Source organism: Acipenser ruthenus, chromosome 25 (assembly GCF_902713425.1).
Source record: "Acipenser ruthenus chromosome 25, fAciRut3.2 maternal haplotype, whole genome shotgun sequence".
Classification (NCBI taxonomy): domain Eukaryota; kingdom Metazoa; phylum Chordata; class Actinopteri; order Acipenseriformes; family Acipenseridae; genus Acipenser; species Acipenser ruthenus.
In genome coordinates this window covers 5,214,680-5,234,806 of record NC_081213.1, presented here as the reverse complement: position 1 = coordinate 5,234,806, position 20,127 = coordinate 5,214,680, and the positions used below count along the sequence as shown (strand labels likewise).

Here is a 20,127-nt window from a genome sequence, read left to right as displayed (position 1 = left end):
ACTGTAAAATACAACAAGTCTTCATCAGGTATTAGGCACCCTGTATCCTAGAGCTGTCCCAGTAGAGGCTGGAGGGAGGGTTTGTGTACAGTATGCTGTGCCAGTTGCTGGTTAGAGATATGATGGGATTGCAGCATCCTATGTTCCAGTCTTGTGACATTGGTTGGCACCACCTTGGTTTTGATAAGATGGGCGTGTTAATGCTCTAACTAAGACTAAATCAATATTCTGAAGGACAATATCAAGTCAAAATTGTTTGGGCTTTGAGAATGTAACAGGTGATGAGAACCTCAGCATCAGCCCTGATATGATCCCAAAATCTCCCAGTGAGCTTTGACGCACGGCAAAAATTTCCGAGTTTTGGAAAAAAGCATTTGATTCAGGCAGCTAGCTGCGGGCAGTGACACCTGTAGCGCAAGGCATTGAAAACGAGGCATTTTACTGAAGGCCTCAAGGTTCAAAACCAGTCTGTAAAAAATGTAATCTATGGCATTGTGATTTTGTCCTGAGCTACAGTGAAGCTAGAATCCAGTCATGTATATTCTATACACAATAAAGATCATTAGAAGGCAATTGTGTTTTTCCATACACAGACTGGTTGCTTGTAAATATCTTGACTATCCCTAAATAAATAACTGGCTTTCTTTCTTGTTGTTGTTGTTGTTGTTTTCCATTAATGTGATTTTCCTTGTGAACTGTGGCTTTGGTGACTCAAATCCAACTCAATCACATCAGAATATCCATTTGTGCATCGTGTTTCAGTGAATCACAAAAAACAAAAAAATGCTGCATATGTAATATTTTGTTTAATTTATGATGTCATTGCTTACATTATTTGTTTTCTCGATGTGTGCGTCATAGTACTTTGTACTTAAGCAATAATCTGGTTTTTAACAATCTGTTCGATAGTGCCCTCTAGTGTTTATCCCCATTTCCACAGGAACACCTCAACCTTCCAGTTAACGTCGTGCGTCAAATGGGTCCTTGGGTACGTCAAACACAGTGAGGTCAAATTACGATGCACTGTGCGCTAAATGCGGAAGTGGACGTCATCATTAAGGTAAGCGATGTGAGTTGGAAGTGCCGTTGTTATGAATGCTGTAGATTTGGGAATACATGTAATAAGTATATGATTGAGAGCGCTTTTAATTGCTGGACTAATGCACCAAGCTGTTTCGCCAATAAAATAAAAACGGCACCGATATTGCATGAATGAACTCTAAATTTAAAGCGACAGTGCAGCAATGAAAATAGATTATAACTGATATCTATCTTTTTTTAAAATTCAAATTAGAATTGTTAAACGTGATATATATATATATATATATATATATATATATATATATATATATATATATATATATATATATACACACATACATAGATGACTGTGTTGGGAATCATCAAATATCGACTTCTTACTGTAGTGTAGCGCTTTCAACCACAGAAATCTTCAAACACCAAGTTACCCCTTCACAAAACAATGTGGAAATCGCACTTCAGTGTTCCATACCTTGTAATCCCCTCATTGTTTTTGAGTTTCCAGGGTTCACTTAGGATTACAGGGTTTTCTGTTCAAGCAGATGCTGTAAATTTGTTACAAGTACGCATGTGTATGAGATGTCTGGGGTAGCCCAACAGCACCCCTACACATTCTCACTGTTTGCTAACAAACTGTTGCGCTAGGTATTAAAAGGGTTGTATTTTTGCTGTAGAGACACCAACAACACAGAAAATGTCCTGGATTCGTAAAGGGGAGCTGACTCTCATTGAGCGACTTTCTGCAAATATTTTAAAGGTAATCCTGTCTGATATTAAGAGAATGGTTTGATTAACATATATGGGTGCATTTAACATCATCCCTGCATGACATCATTCACCTGTTTTTAGGGGAGATAACCTGGGATGGGATGCAATTTAGGGTTATTCCTCAATTCTTTTAAATGCTCCAATAAAATCCAGCAGTGAATTGTCCTGACGGGATATCAGTTGATCACATTGACCTCTAAGTAGGGTCGTTTTTAATTTTTTTTTTTAAACTAATTTTATATTGAATAATGTTACCCTGTTGTGCAAAACTACCTTCAATCCCCATCTGAAATTAATACCAAGTTTTTTGAAGAGTTTCAACTCTTACCTAAGTCATGTCACTAGTTTGTTTTTCCTTGCATTGAAGTAAAATATTTGTGAATCAGGACCTATGAAGTTTCAGTTATTCAATATCCTGGCCTTTGCTTTAGGCTGGCCATGTATTATGTATAATACTATAAAGCTGCTTAAAAAGGCTGAAATATTTTCTGTACACATTGTGGTAATGTGCTTCTACCAAGAAGCTTTAAAAAGCGAGGGTGTTTGTGATGTATACAGTGAACCTGTTTGAGACTGATACAGGCTAAAGCTGATTGAAACAAGGTTGCAACTGAACAAGCATTTGGTGTCAATATGTACCCCAGTAACTGCACCAAAAATCTGTTTGGGAGTGTTATTTGTGTTCATATATGTAAATGTTTCTTCACAATATTTCACCTGATGAAAGAAAAAAATCTCAGCTTTGAAAGCAGTGATCCCTGTAGCTACACGTGCTTGCTGTGGAGGGCTCTGGTGTGTTCATCGATCATACCCCTGTTCTCCAGGCTGGACCCATGCCGAAACATGTCGCCTTCATTATGGATGGAAACCGTCGATACGCCAGGAAACTGCACGTGGAGAGACAGCAGGGGCACACGCAGGGCTTTGACAAACTGGCAGAGGTACTGTTGTGTAATATGTTTGTGCTTCAGCCTTCAAGCATGGAAATAAGTCTCCCATTACATAGCAGTTTGAGTCAGTCCTGGTTTTTAATAGAACACACCAGAGCTTGTTACCTAGACATTGTGGCTAATCAAGCTTGTATAAAAACCTGGAATGGGTGACACTGCTATGCAATAGGATTCTTATTTATATCACTGGTCTTTTAACCCAGGTTTGAATGCATTATGGGTTTAATTCCATCATGCATCATGCAGCATTGGGGAGAAATTGGCAACCCCACTCTGTTCACAGCTAAAGGCAGTGCTAGTAGGCTCTCACCATTGACAAAAGTCACAATCAGAATATGTATGTATGTATTTCTTTCTATCAGTCTCAACGGAGTTGTCAAAACAGAACTGTACATAACATTGAATCTAAAAAAGCAAACAAAAGTTAAAGAAAACTGTTGCACACTTTTTTTTTTTTTTTTTTAATAAAGCACAGTGTCAAATGACACACATATGGGCCTAAAACTCTTTACAGTTTGGGAGGAGGGACAGTTGTTGACTGTCTTACCACAGTCATACTGCTTGCTTATTAAATACCTCTTCAAAAACTGTCAAAAGATGTCCCCCCAAATGCAGTGTGTTTATACAGTTTTTCTGGTGATGTCTGATGTTTATAGAGGACACAGTGTTAAAACAGTGTTTCTCTTTTCTCATCTTGAAGACGCTACGTTGGTGTTTGAATCTGGAAATCAGGGAGGTCACGGTCTATGCCTTCAGTATTGAGAATTTCAAGCGTGCGAAGGACGAGGTAGATGGGCTGATGGAGCTGGCAAGGCAGAAATTCAGCAGGCTTCTGGACGAACAGTAAGAGCCTTCCATCAAATCACTGCTGGTGTATAAAATGCATTAAATACGAAGAAAGAAAATGGTTGTATCAGCATGTCAATATCAGATCTATACTACTCCACACACCTGGTTTTGCCCAGGACCCCTTTATTCAGTATCAGGTTTCTAAATTTCTGCGCACACCTTTTGACCCTTTTATTTTTTGCATTGAGTAGATGTCTGTGATAATGGACCTGGGATTGCATAGTTCACAAGACAATTGTACTTTTTCTTTTTGTTATTTAAGGTCCCATTGTCATCCAGCAAAGAAACAACAGTAAAGGGCTTCTGAGGTATACGACAGATGTCTGAATTGTGTCGATGACAGTTGATATCACACTAAGCACCATGGCTGTTTTGACACTTGATCAACACACGATGTTCTTGTGCTTGTCCTCCTTCGTTCAGTAATCTTTTTTTGTATTCTCTTCTGCCCAGAGAGGACCTGGAGAAACACGGGGTGTGTATCCGAGTGCTGGGAGACTTGACCCTCCTTCCCCTGGATATCCAGAAACTGATTGCACAAGCCGTGCTGGCAACCAAGAATCACAACAAGTAAGCCTGAAGTGCGAAATCCAAATCAAACAACAAGGTTTTGTATGTATAGCCTTAGCAGGGATGTGCATGCCAATATGTATTGGATTTTCAAAAAGGATGCTAGTTTCAAGCCTATAGAAACTGCAAGGGCTTGTGCAGGGTGTCTGACTGTGTTCCCCTCCTCCTCTTCCAGGTGCTTTCTGAATGTATGCTTTGCCTACACCTCCAGACATGAGATTACCAATGCAGTGAAGGAGGCGGCCTGGGGCGTAGAGCAAGGACTGATCAAGCCGAGGTATACTGAGGGGAGGTGCACTTGTTGGACCACCTGTACTATTGATTTCAATTCAGTGTCTTTCCTATGTACTTCCTGTTGTGCGCACAATCAATGTCTGGACAGTGTGGACACTGTTCTGTAACCTGCCCTGCAAATTCTAGATGAAATATTTCTTAAGGAAAAAAAAAAAATAGAACAGAACATTTACAGTTTAAGTTGACAGCTACTTTTGACAATTGTGTTTGTAATTTTTTTTTTGTGTCATCTGCTCTATATTTAAGTTCAAGGGTTATTTTTTGGAACAGGAATGCAAAGGTTAAATAGATTGCTGACAATAGCTATTGAAGTCAAAAATAGCTACCAGTTGTTGTTAAGTAATGTGGCTGTATGACCTATGAATTCAAGGTTTGTGTAAAACCAGTGGCACAACTTTTAAGTCTACATTGTGATTGAAATAGTTTTCAGCTTGCATATTGGATATTACGGGGGTTTTAATACATTATCAAACAACATGCTTGGTGATTAAGGAGTGTTCTGCTCTGTTTCAGTGATGTATCTGAGTTTCTGCTGGATGAGTGTCTCTACACCAGCAACTCCCCTGACCCTGATCTGCTAATCAGAACTTCTGGGGAAGTCCGACTCAGTGACTTCCTTCTCTGGCAGGTGAGAGATCTTGACTATACCTTTTTGGATTTCCACCTGCCTTATCATTACAACACAGTGTGTGTGTGTGTGTGTGTGTGTGTGTGTCTGTGTGGGGTGGGGTGGGGTGGGGGGGGGGGGGGTGGTGGGTGGTGTTGACCCTTTAAAGCTAAATATTTTAGTCTCGAGTTCTGGCCCAATGCCTCATGATCTTCCTGTTGAATGTCTTTCATTTTCTCCTTCCAGACCACCTACTCGTGTTTAGTGTTTCAGTCCATCCTGTGGCCAGAGTATTCTTTCTGGAACCTTTGTGAAGCTATCCTGCAATATCAACTGAACCACCACGCCCTACAGGTGATGCATTGGCAGTACTCTGTCAACCACGTGGCATTGGACTGCTTGCAACAAATCAAGATGCTGGGCATTTCCAAACCATTTTATGAAGGGGAATATAAACAGAAGTTACTATAGGATGGATAGATACTCAGGCTTAAGTGGTCCGTTTACAGAATTGTTGAACTCTAGTTGCACAGCTCAGACGAGGTTGTACTTGATAAACAAATCTGCTGTAAAATGCTTTGCAAACTTTCAAACTGCATGCAAATTGATGATTGATGACAGTACCTTGCATTTAAAATAGCAGTATGAAAGAAGTTCAGTGTGTGAAGAGTCGAGTAATCTGATTGTCTAGTTTAAACTTCATAGTGTTTTATACATGCATAAACCACAGTATTTACTAGTGTTTTAATAAGGGCGGGACAAATGTAAATTTTTGTTTGCATTTCTTTTTCAGAAAGCCAGAGATCTACATGCAGAGGCCAGGGTCCTTCAGCAGCTGGAAGCAGATCGTTGTTGTGCAGCTGAACTGTTGCAACAGACTGGGCCGGGGAAGCCACTGGACCCACTGCTCAGACAGGAGGCTGTGCAGAAATACACTGCTGAGCGGGAGGGGAGAGTCCACAGCTTCCTAACCGCCCTGCAAGAGAAAAGAGACCGTTTCTTTACTGACTTAAACAAGGGCTCTATAGCATCTGCAAAGGCATAGCCCTGATTCAACGCAATTGAAATGTCCATTTTTATTTAACCAAGCAATTTGACCCCTATGGGGAATTTGAGACAAATGATTTACTTGGTTGTCACGATAGAAAACATTTAAAATGCTATAAATGTGTATATGTACATATTTTTTTTTATGTGGAACTGGTTTTCATTTACCGGTCGAAGTAACGGTTGTGCTGCGTCAAAACGAATAATGTGCCCTTTCAGGTCCAAATTTCTATGAAAGCATGCATGCTGTCCTGTTAAAATGGTTTTCATAAAATATTATTAATCTTCCTTCCTATTCAGATTAATTATTATTATTTTAATTTTTTTTTTGCCTCAAATCTTGAAATTCGAAGGCTGCACCAACACCTAGCAGCTGAGGCTTCTGTCTTGAGTTTGTCGTCTGCCCCTGTACATTTCTGTGAAGTACTGCTGTATTTGGATAACTTGCAGCTTTTTGGAAACCATTTTTTCATTTTTTCTTTTGTCATCCCTGTAAAATGTTGAGTGAAGAAGACATTGATTCACGCTTTAAACAATAAAAAAAAAACAATATAATTCTACAAGGTGGACTAAAAAGCATTTTGTGGACAAAGGTAACTGATTACCATGTTGAGCAGGTGTTTGTGTGTGTGTCCCCGAGTGACAAGCATATAGTGGAGTCCTGACTTTACTTTGAAGTCTTGGATTTCCTGTAGGCTGTTGAATGTTGTCTTAAGAGAAAGCAAAATGCTTGCTGAAGTGAATGTTTGTGTTGGAGTCTGTGTGAGGATTATAATTTAGCTGATATACATATTTCTATAGTGTACGTTAAAACGTACTCTGCGTTAGTGAAGCGTGTGTGGCATGTAACTTGATTTTTTTGGCAAGCCAGCAGACTCAGAAATAGAATCTGGTGTTACTGGGTGGGGGACATGGCAGCTTCTTCAGATTGTGCTCTTTGCCCTGCACTTATGCTTTAGGTTGCCTGTTCATTTTGCAAAGTCTCAATAAAATCGCACTATTGCGTTTTTTTGGTTATGTACACTTTCAGCTGCCAAGGTTTTTGTTTAATTTCACACAGATGCAATGCTTGCGAGCCATGCATTAATAATCTACACAATAGCAACTTTGCTTCATTGTAAAGGAAGGTTTAGTAAATCCACTATGTGAAATGAAGGAATGATTTCATTTCATGATATTTAGCACCCACATATATTTCACCGTTTAGACGTACCGTGGAGTATCCTGCATTAGCTCAAAGCCAACACTAGTCCTTGTCATCTGTTTTTCGAGTGATGTTTAATACATTTGTTAAGAAAGTGAATGTTATCCCAAACTTTTAGGAGTCATATTCCTGCAGCTTTCAAGTGCGTAAGTAAATTAATTCACTTTTTTTTCATCACTTTTAAATGATTGCATTTTTTATATTGGTATATTTAAAATTAACAGAAGTGGTAATATGCAACAATTAAAATTGAAATATTGTCATGGGATTTAGTAAAAAAAAAAAAAAGGTTATTTGTTTTTTTGTATGTTAATTATCTGGATTAATTGGGTTTCAGCCATGGGTTTAGCCTTCTCCATTGTACTATTTTGACTGGAAAGCATACTGAAACGTTACCGTATATGGTGCTAATCAATTAAATGATTGCTGTAAATGTAAGTTTTTTTTTGGTGTTTTGCTGTTGATGCAAGCATATTAAAAAATGTAAGTAATGTTGCTCTATATAGAAAACAAGATTGACACTATACTGCATTGCAGTCAAATAGTATTCGGGGCAACATTGGGGAGGGTTCTATTGATGACCACACAATGTGGTAACAGGGTGGCAGTTTGGCTCGAGGTTGTGATGACGCATTTTCTGAACGTAAAGTACAGTCAGTGGGCGTGTTGCAGTTGTGTGCTATCAAGTAATGTATGTGTTGTAATTTTAAGATGTCTAGATTGTTTAAATTTTGTACAATTCAACATCATACAAAAAGATGGAATAACGCAAAAGTCAGTTTGCTAATTTATTATATATATATATATATATATATAATATATATATATATATATATATATATATATATATATATATATATATATATATATATATATATATATATATATATACACACACACAACTAGAGAATATATTACTACATTCAATAACAGTGGTGATCCAAAAATATCCCATATTCAAAACTTGATAAAGAACAGCAACATGTGTCAGCGACAGCGTAATCCAGGCGGCCATGTCTGTCACGGGAAGGACTGATTATTAATCCTACCGCCAGGCTACATTTCATATCTTGTAAGTTACCATAAATACTGCTCAGTCAAACGCGCTACCCACATTTGTTTTTTTAAAATAAGTATTACATTAATATATAATATATATATATATATATAGTTTGCGTTTGTGTTCAACAAAAACTGAACATAGCCCTGTTTTGCATATTTTCAAAATAATGAGCGGTGTCTCTTTAAATCCGATGTTACACCCCCTATCATGTGATGTAGTCTGTAGCCAATGTCTGTTTGCGAAATGTAAAATCAGGTTCAATCCGGTTTCCATCTTATAGTTCTGTATAAAAAAAACTATAAAAGATACAACAACCATTATTTCACATTTACCCGCTTTACAGCAAGCGCATCTGCGTTAGTTTTCATTTTCTTGTCCAAGATCCCTATAGAAACCGTTTACGATGCCCAAGAGAAAGGTGAGTATAGTTGTATATACTGTATGTTTGTGAGCGCGTATATATATATATATATATATATATATATATAGCGCTACTGTTAATATTTCTGTACAATATTGTTATCTTAACACTTCATTAATATTGTTTGATATCTTTGGAAATATACATAAAAACTGCACATATAATTGCAATAGTTTTGCAAATATTGGATGTTGTGTATATTCTTGTACCTACGCGTTATCTACATTTTAATCTTTAGTTGCCCCGGTTCGCGCGCTGTGACTTGGAAAATTTTAGGAACTGCGTATTTTAAATTTTATATTTAATTCGGAACGGGTCTTACTTTAAACCTTGTTATGTTGTTATAATGTAGTTAATGCGCGGGTTTTTACAGTGTTGGATGTGTACAATCTTCACACACAAATCCTTATTATTATTTATTACAAGAAATACAAATACTTCTAAGGTTGTGACTTTTTATTTTTATTTTACAATTGCTAAAATTTAATTGGCTGTATTTTTCAAGCCCCGAGGTGTCTTAAAAAGTTTAAAAACCATTTTGCCCTCTGCTTTTCCTGTTTGAAGCTTGCATGTCGCTGGCCGTTCAGTCCTTTTCAGCTGCCATCTTTGTTATTGTTGTTTCGATCTCAACCATCTTTTTCGCTCTGAAATAGGTTTTGGTGACTGTATTTTGTCGCGGATGAAATGTTTAAACAAGTGCGTTTTTAAAGGTAATGATAACAATAAAAGAGTAATAGTTACATTTTAGATTTAAGCGGGAAATATAGTTTTTAATGTTTGTTACAGAAAAACATGTTTGCTTTTGTCGTATTTTTTGTTTAATTACCTGTGTGTGTTTTCAAATAAAGTAGTCGATTTAAAATTAATATATGACGATGTTGTTTATGAAGAAAAGTGGGCGGTTTCCTCGTTTTACTCTACAAACATTCTATAACAAAACAAATGCTATACATACTTTACAATTTTGCTAAAAATTAAGCTTTAAAAAAAATATATATAATCGGCGACTTGTATTTAGATGTGTTCTGTTCAGTGTCGTTTTATTTCTGTTGTGTGTGTGTGTGTGTGCGCGCACTAACAGACCAGTAGGCGCGCAGCGCTCGAGCCTGTATTTGAATTTAAATATGGGCGGGAGAATTGCAACTGTCAAAGCAGCCGCCAAAAATATCATGGGAGAGCCTTCGTTACCGAGAGCGCTCAAAATCGGATCATGTGATCAGTCGTTAATTTGTTAAAATAAATTCACCCTTAATTAAGGCGGGAAACTGAGTCTGGGGTTTAGTATATTGACGATTCTCAATAAACCGGCCTTATTGTTACAACATTTTTTTATTCAACTACAGTACTGCGTTGTAAATCAGTTACAAGTTTGAGAGACAAAAGATTAAATTCCCATAAAACCCCATAGAATAAAGTCTTTGTGGTTAGATTCAAACAATACATATGCTAAGAAAAAAAAAAAAAGCTTTAATATTTTAAGTTATAAGATGTGCACCAGTGTGGCGTTTTACTAAGTATAATTCTATGTAGATACTAGTTTAAAATAAACTAAATCTCCTTTGAGATTAAAAACGGGGTAACATTTAACCTCTGGTTTCCAGAGATGGTGTTCTCAGACAGGAAATGCAGTCATACATTTGTTGGTCTCTGACAGTATGGATACTTAAGTGCTTCTGTGACCAAGATGGCTACTCTCAAAACGGGTGACTACAGATTTCCACCTTAAAGGAATAGTGTTCTAGCATGTGCTTCTAAAATGTCCTACACCGGAATATATTGTGTGGCATTGTTGTTGTTGTTGTTGTTGTTGTTTATTCATTTTTGTAACAATTGTTTTTTTGCATTTCAGGCAGAAACTACAAAGGCCAAGATAGAGGTTTGTGTTCCTGATTCTAAAGTTCCCTTTGCATTTAATATAGACCCATTAATGCTTTCTTTGCTGTATAATATTGTTGCATGGTTTTTAAATACATTTGAGTGGTTTATATGTTCAGAACATTCCTGTCTGCCCTTGTCAAAAACACTTTTCTAAGCACAGGTGGACTGTTAGATTATTTAGTTAGTTATAGATCTATCTCATATATATAATCTGTTACCCGAGCTGTTATTAAATGTAGATTTTACTGACTTTTTTAAAATCTTTTTTTTCATACAGCCAGAAAGGCGGTCTAAAAGGTTATCTGAAGTAAGTATTGCCCTCTTTGTTCTTTTTGTAGTTGCTTTTACAAATTTTATCTTTTTAAATCTGAACATCATTATACAGAATGTGAAACTAATACAGTATTTACAAGTCAATTTTAAGTGCTTTTATTTTTTTTACATCTGTCTAACCCTAAAACATACCGGTAATATAATTATTTATTTTCCTTGTAAATCTGCTGACAGTTGCATTACACATTTACATTTATATATATTTTAAAAATGAGTTTGTTTGTTTTCAGAAACCATCTGCTCCTAAACCTGAACCAAAAGTAAAAAAGGCTGCACCCAAGGTATGGTACAGGATATTTAAAAAAAATTAAAAAAAAGTCTGCTTACATGTAATCTTTTCGTTTTTGACTAATGCTGTACACTCTTGGTGATCCAGCAACCATGGTTAAGGTGGGTGGGAAATATAAGCGTGATAGTTGTGTGGCTAAAAAGTGTTAATTGAATTGGACCCTGATTACAAACCCTGCATGAGCCTAGCTAATCCCTATGCTGTCTGAATGTGTTCTCCAGGCTGTCTCCCAGAAAAGTTTAAAGCAAACATTAGGAAGTAACCTGTTAAAAACAGACGTTGTTACATCACGATAGCTAGTCATTGGGTTGTATTGGGCAAGGGGGAGGAGTACTTATCCTGGATAGATTTTAGGATATGCATAAAAACAGTGCAAACAAAGTTAATAAATGCTTGGTTAGTTTAATTTCCTTTAAAATGTTTCCCCGAACAGAAGACGGGTAAAGTTGCAAAGAAGAGCAAGGCTGAAGCTGGAAACAACCCTGCTGAGAATGGTGATGCCAAATCAGACCAGGTGTGTATTCATATTAACTCAATTTAAACACTGAAGTTGTTTCACTTTTTTGTACCATCAACATAAATTATTTAAAAAAAAAAAAAAAAAAAAATACAACCATTAGTTAAACTTTGCTTTTGTGACCAGGACAGTGATATTTTGAAATTTACCTATTTTCCAGAACAATCCAGATAGATTCAGTGCTGAGTAACTTCTAGAACTTTCCAGTAATATAAATAGTAGTATAAATACAGGGGACTTAAGCCCACCAGTTCAGTTTAGTTCAAGCTGCCTAAGTAGATACATATCTGCATTTTTCTGAGATGGCATCAAGAGGCTGCAAGCATCCGGCAGACGCATTTTGCTATGTCTGCGGCCAATTTATCAAGACAAGAGCGAAAAAGTATTCAGTGGAAGCATCTGCTAAGATGTGTGAGGCCTACAAGGCATATTTCGGCATGCCTGTCGGGGATCAAGACAAACCCTGGGCACCTCATTTCACCTGCGAGCACTGCAAAAAAACTCTGGAAGGTAAGATGGACAATTGTTGCTCGGAATTTTATGTTATAAATTTTGTTAATTTTTAAAATTGTAAAAGTTTTTAATTTTAAAATGTTTTACAATTTTCAATGTTATTGAAAAAATATATATGCGAGAATCTCTTACACATTAGTCATGGGTGAAATAAATGTATTTTTGTAGGATGGTACAGAGGGGAAAAGAGAGCCATGACGTTCGCTATCCCAAGAATTTGGCGGAAACCCACTGACCACTCAAGCAACTGCTACTTCTGCATGGTGGACCCTTCCAAACGTCGGACTGGCAAGAATGCACCTGCTATCACGTATCCGGACCTTCCTTCATCCATCGCCCCGGTGCCACACTGCCATGAGCTCCCCGTACCCACTCCTCCGGAGAGGGAGCAGCCGTCTTTAGAAGAGAGCAGCAAGTCAGAGAGCGAGGAAGACGTTGTAGATCCAGATGACAATTTCAGAGGTGGAGCTGAGGAGAGAAACCCATACTACCCCAACCAAAAAGACCTCAACGACTTGATTAGAGATCTTGGTCTCGCCAAGTCCAATGCCGAGCTTTTGACGTCTAGGCTCAAGCAGTGGAACTTGTTGGATGAAAGTGTGTAAGTCGCAGATCAGAGGTAGCGTCGCCAACCTTTTTCCAGCTTCTTCACCTGTCAAGATGGGCTCTGCTTCTGCCACAATGTGACCAGTCTGTTCGAGGCAATCGGAATCGCCTGTAACCAGAATGAGTGGCGCCTCTTCATTGACAGCTCATCCAGGAGCCTCAAAGCCGTGCTGCTCCATAATGGTAACAAGTACCCGTTTCTTCCCCTGGCTCACTCGGTGCACCTCAAAGAGGATTACAACAGCATCAAGACCTTGCTGGACGCCTTGAAGTATGATGAGTATGGCTGGGACCCCCGGAAGGTGCTGATGCCACCACTGCACATCAAATTGGGCCTTATGAAACAATTTGTCAGAGCTCTAGATAAGGAGTCGGCAGCCTTCAAGTACCTTCAAGACTTCTTCCCTAAGCTGTCTGAGGCAAAGGTCAAACCCGGTGTCTTCGTCGAACAGATAAAGAAGATCCTGGAGTGCAGTGAATTCTCCAAGAAGCTCACTAGTAAGGAGAAAGCAGCTTGAAACAGCTTTGTCACAGTGGTTCGGGGCTTCCTGGGCAATCACAAGGCCGAAAACTATGTGGAGCTGGTTGAGACTCTGGTGAAGAACTACGGCACAATGGGCTGTAGGATGTCCCTGAAAGTCCATATCCTTGATGCTCATCTTGATAAATTCAAGGAGAACATGGGAGCGTACTCGGAGGAGCAAGGCGAGCGCTTCCACCAGGATATACTGGACTTTGAACGCCGCTACCAAGGACAGTATAACGAGAACATGATGGGAGACTACATTTGGGGGCTGATTCGTGAAAGTGATTTACAGTATAATCGTAAATCTCGAAAAACTACTCGCTTCTAAATCTTTTGTAGTCATTTTTGTATTACTTTAGTATAAATATATGTTAATTTATTATTATTATTATTATTATTATTTATTTCTTAGCTGACGCCCTTATCCAGGGCGACTTACAATTGTTACAAGATATCACATTATTTTTACATACAATTACCCATTTATACAGTTGGTTTTTACTGGAGCAATCTAGGTAAAGTACCTTGCTCAAGGGTACAGCAGCAGTGTCCCCACCGGGATTTGAACCCACGACCCTCCGGTCAAGAGTCCAGAGCCCTAACCACTACTCCACACTGCTGCACTAATTTGAATTCATGTTGTTTTTTTCTGACTTTATGTGAACGAAGACACAAATTCGCCCGTTTTCTCATTGGAAATAGGTAAATTTCAAAATATCACTGTCCTGGTCACAAAAGCAAAGTTTGTGGGGAATAATAGCCATTTTCTATACTTTTGAGGCATAAGCAATTAGGAAATAATACTTACTACCCAGGAACAAAAATTGTGTTACATAGTGATTTAATCCCTGTTTTATTTATTTGTAATATATAAGATAGATATACGCTAAATTGTTGATTTTTTACTTTTATTAAATGTCGTTTGTCTCCTTTTCAGGCACAGAAGAATGATGCATCTGGTGATGCCAAGTAAACTGCGTGTGAACTTTTGATAATTCTATGTACTCTCTGTGGCTGTACAGATTGAAATAACTTTTTTTATCAAGTTTTATAAAAAAAAAAAAAAAAATTGCTGTTAGTTCCATTGTTAGCCTTCACTTTTGTTTTGAAACTTTATTATTTTGTAGAGTTTTTCATTAGCTTAAAACATCTAGTGTGTTTTTTTTTTTTTTTTTTCTTTTCTTCTATGCCATTGGAAAACCATTTCCGTCCGGACCATGTTAAAATACGATTGTTCCCTTTTTATTAAAGTTTAAAAAAAACTGTGGAATGTTATCATATATATCTCTATTTTTTTTTTTTTTACATTAAGGCAGCTAAACTATTAACTTTTTATATAGGTAGATGTTTTGGGGTACCCTTTTTATTGTGTATTTATTTTTCACAGATTTTTGTAAAACAAATACAGATGAATAAAATAAAGAAATAAGGCCCTTGTAAAATTAATACTTGAATGAAGGTAATCTAGTAAAGTCAGGATAGGCTAAAATGTTCAGCCTTAATAACATTTTAAATTGTGACTTTCCCACCTTTTAAAGATGTAATACACTGATTTGCTTTTGGAATGCTTAAAAAAAAAAAAAAAAATTGAAACTTCAAGTCATGTTCTTCTGAAATTTAAGGAGTTTGCATTAATAAAAAAATATGTTTGGCTTGAACATCTGGAATTCAAGCATTTGTTGATGGACTTTGTGTCCCACATAATTCGTAGCGTAGGGCTGCTTAAACACCTGCAACGTTTACAAGAAAATGCATTACTTTTGCTGTTCCCATGTTGTCCATATCGCAGCATTATATTTTTAAACGTATAAAAAATCAAAACTATTGGGCATATATATTTTTATATATATATATATATATATATATATATATATATATATATCTATAAAAATACTGTGATGGACAATATGGAAAACTGCAAAAGAAAGTAAACTTTCTTGTAAACGCTGCAGGGGTTCTGTAACACTTACTTATATATTGCAAGTGTTTAGGCCCACAAATCTTGGCTTAGAAACAGATTTGATTAAATATTTAGATTTTTGCTGCACTGTGTTACTCCAGAGTGTTCTACCCTTTAATCCCCACATTTTGGAGAAGCTGCTCATAATGGATTTGTTTGTATCAATTTCCAATTTGGGTAATTTAGTTGTAATCAGGGTCTGCAGAACCAGCTGTCTATTTATATGCAGTTGTGTAAAGGCTGGTTCATATTTATATTGTACGGCCACTGCTCATGGCGATTTCTTGTCTAATCTGGCAACCACCCCTGGGAGACAACCAGCTATTGCATAGCATAAGTGTGAACCAGTCTTCAGGCTAATTTATTTCACATTCAGTATTTTAGCATTTAATTTGTCCATATACACAGGTTACATATACATTTTATTTATAAAACCTTAACAGCTTCTCATGATGGATTTTCACCTGAAGAAGAACACTTTGAGGTCTTGAATTAATTATGGTTGAGTTAGTCCAATAAAATATATCGCATCTCTTTGTCTATCATCTCTGGACTGCTATGACTACTATTTCATCTATCAATGATTGGTTATGAATGTTAAAAACTTTAGCACAGTGATGTGGTCCCAACCACAATTTTGAGAACCATGAGGTTAGATAAATGAATGGAATCTTAGCCCGGGTTTGAAATCGGTCCAGTAGGGGCACAGCCATGCTTTTATAGGCACAGATCAATATCATCTTTTTGCAATGAAGTTATGCCAGTTCTTTCAAGTACCATATCAGTTGCTACTAGATCTAACATCACATGTTCAAGTGCATGCAAAGATTTTTAACTTCATTAAAACTCCCAGTCACACGTTTGTGTCTATCTCCCACATAATGATCCATATATTAGTTTATAAAAGTCCTACCTCTGATTGGTTGGGCTAGTGGAGACTGGTATATTTTAATGAGCTGTATATATCCACCTTACAAAATACAGTAAACGAGGATCCCTAATAGCTGGTTTGGTTGTTGAAGGGTGGTGATATTCTTCTGTATATCTTTTAAAAAAAACGGTTTAGAACTGCTTGGGCATTTGCTACGAAGTCATATGCCCCATGTTTAATTGAGTATACTTACAGTACTAATAATGACCTGAAAGCTGTCTTGGGAACTTTCTGGTTTGGTGAAATTGCATGGCCATTTAATATGGGATGGTATACTGCATGCTGTAGACTTTTTCATGGTACTGCAATGGGCAAACCTCCCAAACTATGACAACAGAAGTGACATGGACATAGCAGCCACCATTGCCATTTATTAGAACATTTAAAGAACTCACTATTGAGCCATGAAGATGTGGCTTTTATGTTTCTCTACCAATTATTACCCCCCAGTGATGACTCCTAGTTTGACCAGTCAAGGGCATAGCCAGGAAGGGAAGTATTATGAAAATACCATAGTGCAGGGCTATATATCTGACAAAGAACCCAGGAATATCATTTGATCTTTATTTAGATGTTTTAGATAGTTTAATATAACAATATCAAATCCACGTCGATGGTCTTAAAGTCTAAGAGCATAAGTGCTGAGTTCACCAGAGCGCCTTGCTATCAAGCCATAGCAAGCCCCAGAACGTATCCGTTTCTGTGTACAGCTGCAATACCAGGCATGGTGGGGTCTGCTGATGACAACAAAAAAGTAAGAAAATAGTGTTCAACATACATTGGCTTCCTGAAAAAAAAAATGTACTGTAAAGCTATACATGTTTGCGATCCTTTTATTATGCGCTTTTCGCGTATGAAAAAAAAAACGCAAACATTTCTGGCACAAAATAAAATTCCACTAACAATACATACTTCTTATGTTGCAACAGGTCGCTAACATTTCTGGAGCAAAATAGGTTTTATGGCTGTGATTCTCCAAACATTTTGGTCGCAAATATTTATGTATTTACAGTATTGCTTATAACTTTCTTACTGGCCGTAGCCCCTGATTATTTCATACTTGATTACCACTTTTGTTCCTTGTAGTTTTTTTTGTCGTATACCGCCCCAATGTAGCCTACCCTCGGAATGGCATCGTATAGTGGTGGCGCTTCAGCCCTTACACTTAAGGCTGTGGGACAGTCGCGATGCATGACCAGTTCACATCCTTAAATCTAGATCCAAGATTGGACTGGACTTTCTGCTCTGCGGGGGTTTGTATGTAAACACCATGAGATGATTTTACAGGAAAGGCACCTTACAAGAACACATGGTATTGTTAAGGACAGTTTAGTGTAAAATGATCGGGTCAGTTAAATCTGCCTTAACGTGTTTGTGAATACAGTGTAGCTTTCAATAACATTGAAACCAGGTCAACTATATTATTATTATTATTTGTTTATTTAGCAGACGCCTTTATCCAAGGCAACTTACAGAGACTAGGGTGTGTGAACTATGCATCAGCTGCAGAGTCACTTACAATTACGTCTCACCTGAAAGGCGGAGCATAAGGAGGTTAAGTGACTTGCTTAGGGTCACACAATGAAACAGTGGCTGAGGTAGGATTTGAACCGGGGACCTTCTGGTTACAAGCCCTTTTCTTTAACCACTGGACCACACAGCCTCCTATAACTATAACCTCTAATGGTAGTCAGAGCTTTTACCTTCTACCTAAAATAATAAATGTAATTCTTAGTCTTCCTGAACAATGTACAGCTATGGCCAAAAGTTTTGCATCACCCTACAGAATTAACTACTTTTGCTTCATAAACTGGAACGAAACCTGCTGAATAATGTTACGTTTACATTTTAAATGACATCGCTTTGTAGTTTTCCATATACAGTATGTGACATTTCAAAATCTAACACGAAATACTGTGCTACTATTATGGCTTGCGATATCGTTGTATAGTTTCCTATTGTTTTAAATAAAATATAGACATTATATTGATATCTTTTTTTTTTTTTTTTTTTTTTTTTTTTATTATTATTATATCTAGCCTAAATCTTAAAATTCTAGGTGTTGCAAAACTTTTGGCCATAGCTGTACAGCTATTTTATTTAATAACTGTGATACATATTTTCATCGCTTGCGGGCGCTGCAGGATCATTGTTATATGGTATGATTGAACGAAGCAAGCAGTTTGGTAACAAGTTTTCGCACAGTGTCTGATCCACAACCTCACAAGAAAGAGAAAAAGATTGAATCCTTCGCTGGCATTTTGCTTTCATTCCAGTCTTTGTGAGGTCATTTCTGGATAGATTTTAGAATTGAATATATGTTATTTTGCAAAACGCATTTATTTAGCAAAGTACGTTTGGCTTCAGTAAGCTCACTACAGGTAGAATTTAACAATCACTTATTTTGTTTATGTCCAAATTCACGTCTGTGGTATTTCTTTAGTCTGATACTAAGTATAAGCAATAGAACAAGGTTTTTGAACCGGCTATTTCCACTATGGTATAACACGATAAAGGCATAGCAAAGTTTCGATTAGCATAGTGAAAACATACAAAAAGTTAGGCTAAGTGCGGTATAATTGGTAAACTTTCACAGGTGTATTCATTGAAAGACTTTCTTACGAATCTGATAAACTGGGTCTACATTCACTAGAGGCATGCCAGGACCTTACAGATACCCTCCATTAGGCACCACACTGATATTGTACACCTTGTCTGTCCTCACATGACCGATTCATTTGCTATATAAAAGGTGCATCTCCCTGTTGCCCAGTTGCATCCTAGGCACAAGAGGCAGACAGCTGATGGAAGTGGGTGCTTGGTTGGTAGGTGCTTCTCTGCCCAAGACGCTACCAATTACTTCCAGTCTGAAAACAATGCCTCATTCTGCAGAACAAAGGTTGCTGTGTATTTCTGATCACAATTTCTCTGAATTCAATCTCAGAGGAATAGCCGTTCATTACAATGAAAACACCTTGATTGTACTCAACATGTCAATCAATGCATATTAACTGTTCACCCTAATGACATGTAGCTGTGTGTGTGTGTCCACCCCCTGTGTATAGAAATACAAGCCACTTAAATGCTGCGTTAATATGTACCTTTTTCCTTTAATTTAATAACTGTGATAATTCACTCATAACAAGACTCGCCTTGTAAAGCAGCACAGCGCCCCACCACCGGCCCCTACCCCGTTTCATCAGCTAAGGGGCTCCAGTAAGATTTTTGAAAGAACCCATTGTCTAAAAAAAAATGAAAGTTTAATAGACACGTACATTACGGATATTCCCTGTGCAGAACACTGCATCGCACTGCTGAAAAATGACGCGGCTGCTGCGCTAGAAAAAAGTGTCCTAACTTCGATTAATGGAGAAGTACAGCGGTTAGGAAATACTCCGATTAAGATGCAATATAGATCAACAACTGATGACCGGATGAAAAAAAAAGGTTTGCTTTTTTTTTGTATTATTATTTTTTATATAAATCAGGACTACCGTAAAACTTCACAATATTTGCAGACCCGGCAATTATTTGAAGTTTTATGGTATATATCTCTTAATATGGTAAAAAAAAAAACATGTTGTTTACTTTACCTGCACAAATCATTCTGCATGTACGATAATGCTAGTGACATGCATGTGTGTTTTCTGCAGTAAAGTTTAAGCTATTATTTATAGTTGTTATACACTTAATGTAATCTAAGAATCGTTTTATTTCGTAGACAGATTTTCTTATCCTTACTTTTGAGTGCGTTAAAATA

The 20,127-nt window shown here is 37.2% G+C and overlaps 3 protein-coding genes across 6 annotated transcripts; all 3 read left to right on the top strand.

The window, feature by feature from the left end:
- Window positions 1–954: 954 nt before the first annotated feature.
- Window positions 955–7,554, top strand: LOC117413949 (dehydrodolichyl diphosphate synthase complex subunit DHDDS-like). 4 transcript variants are annotated; one of them, XM_059000240.1, is made up of 9 exons: window positions 955–1,060; window positions 1,716–1,798; window positions 2,634–2,750; window positions 3,460–3,602; window positions 4,062–4,178; window positions 4,354–4,455; window positions 4,986–5,100; window positions 5,326–5,433; window positions 5,873–7,052. In XM_059000240.1, the coding sequence occupies exons 2-9, from the start codon at window positions 1,736–1,738 to the stop codon at window positions 6,122–6,124; spliced, it is 1,017 nt and encodes a 338-aa protein (XP_058856223.1). In that variant the 5' UTR covers window positions 955–1,060; window positions 1,716–1,735; the 3' UTR covers window positions 6,125–7,052. The 4 variants fall into 4 exon arrangements, with proteins under 4 accessions (XP_058856223.1, XP_058856225.1, XP_058856224.1 ...); XM_059000242.1 differs by having other exon boundaries at window positions 1,030–1,069; window positions 5,873–7,053; XM_059000241.1 differs by lacking the exon at window positions 955–1,060 and adding an exon at window positions 1,069–1,118 and having other exon boundaries at window positions 5,873–7,053.
- Window positions 7,555–8,654: 1,100 nt separating this feature from the next.
- LOC117964019 (non-histone chromosomal protein HMG-17-like) lies at window positions 8,655–14,746 on the top strand. The gene is made up of 6 exons (XM_034906181.2): window positions 8,655–8,811; window positions 10,664–10,690; window positions 10,970–10,999; window positions 11,256–11,306; window positions 11,748–11,828; window positions 14,414–14,746. Exons 1-6 carry the CDS (start codon window positions 8,797–8,799, stop codon window positions 14,447–14,449), a joined length of 240 nt encoding a protein of 79 aa, XP_034762072.1. The 5' UTR covers window positions 8,655–8,796; the 3' UTR covers window positions 14,450–14,746.
- On the top strand, window positions 11,835–14,407 carry LOC131701538 (uncharacterized). Its single transcript, XM_059000134.1, has 2 exons — window positions 11,835–12,341; window positions 12,513–14,407. Exons 1-2 carry the CDS (start codon window positions 12,134–12,136, stop codon window positions 12,947–12,949), a joined length of 645 nt encoding a protein of 214 aa, XP_058856117.1. The 5' UTR covers window positions 11,835–12,133; the 3' UTR covers window positions 12,950–14,407.
- Window positions 14,747–20,127: the final 5,381 nt, after the last annotated feature.

Bases quoted from the DNA above. Each gene is read 5' to 3' on its own strand.
- LOC117413949 (XM_059000242.1), top strand. From the start codon at position 1,736: ATGTCCTGGATTCGTAAAGGGGAGCTGACTCTCATTGAGCGACTTTCT. The intron at 2,751-3,459 runs GTACTGTTGTGT...CTCATCTTGAAG, and splicing joins GCTTTGACAAACTGGCAGAG to ACGCTACGTTGGTGTTTGAA. The intron at 5,434-5,872 runs GTGATGCATTGG...TTTCTTTTTCAG, and splicing joins TGAACCACCACGCCCTACAG to AAAGCCAGAGATCTACATGC.
- LOC117964019 (XM_034906181.2), top strand. The intron at 10,691-10,969 runs GTTTGTGTTCCT...TTTTTCATACAG, and splicing joins CTACAAAGGCCAAGATAGAG to CCAGAAAGGCGGTCTAAAAG. The intron at 11,307-11,747 runs GTATGGTACAGG...TTCCCCGAACAG, and splicing joins TAAAAAAGGCTGCACCCAAG to AAGACGGGTAAAGTTGCAAA.
- LOC131701538 (XM_059000134.1), top strand. From the start codon at position 12,134: ATGGCATCAAGAGGCTGCAAGCATCCGGCAGACGCATTTTGCTATGTC. The intron at 12,342-12,512 runs GTAAGATGGACA...GTATTTTTGTAG, and splicing joins CTGCAAAAAAACTCTGGAAG to GATGGTACAGAGGGGAAAAG.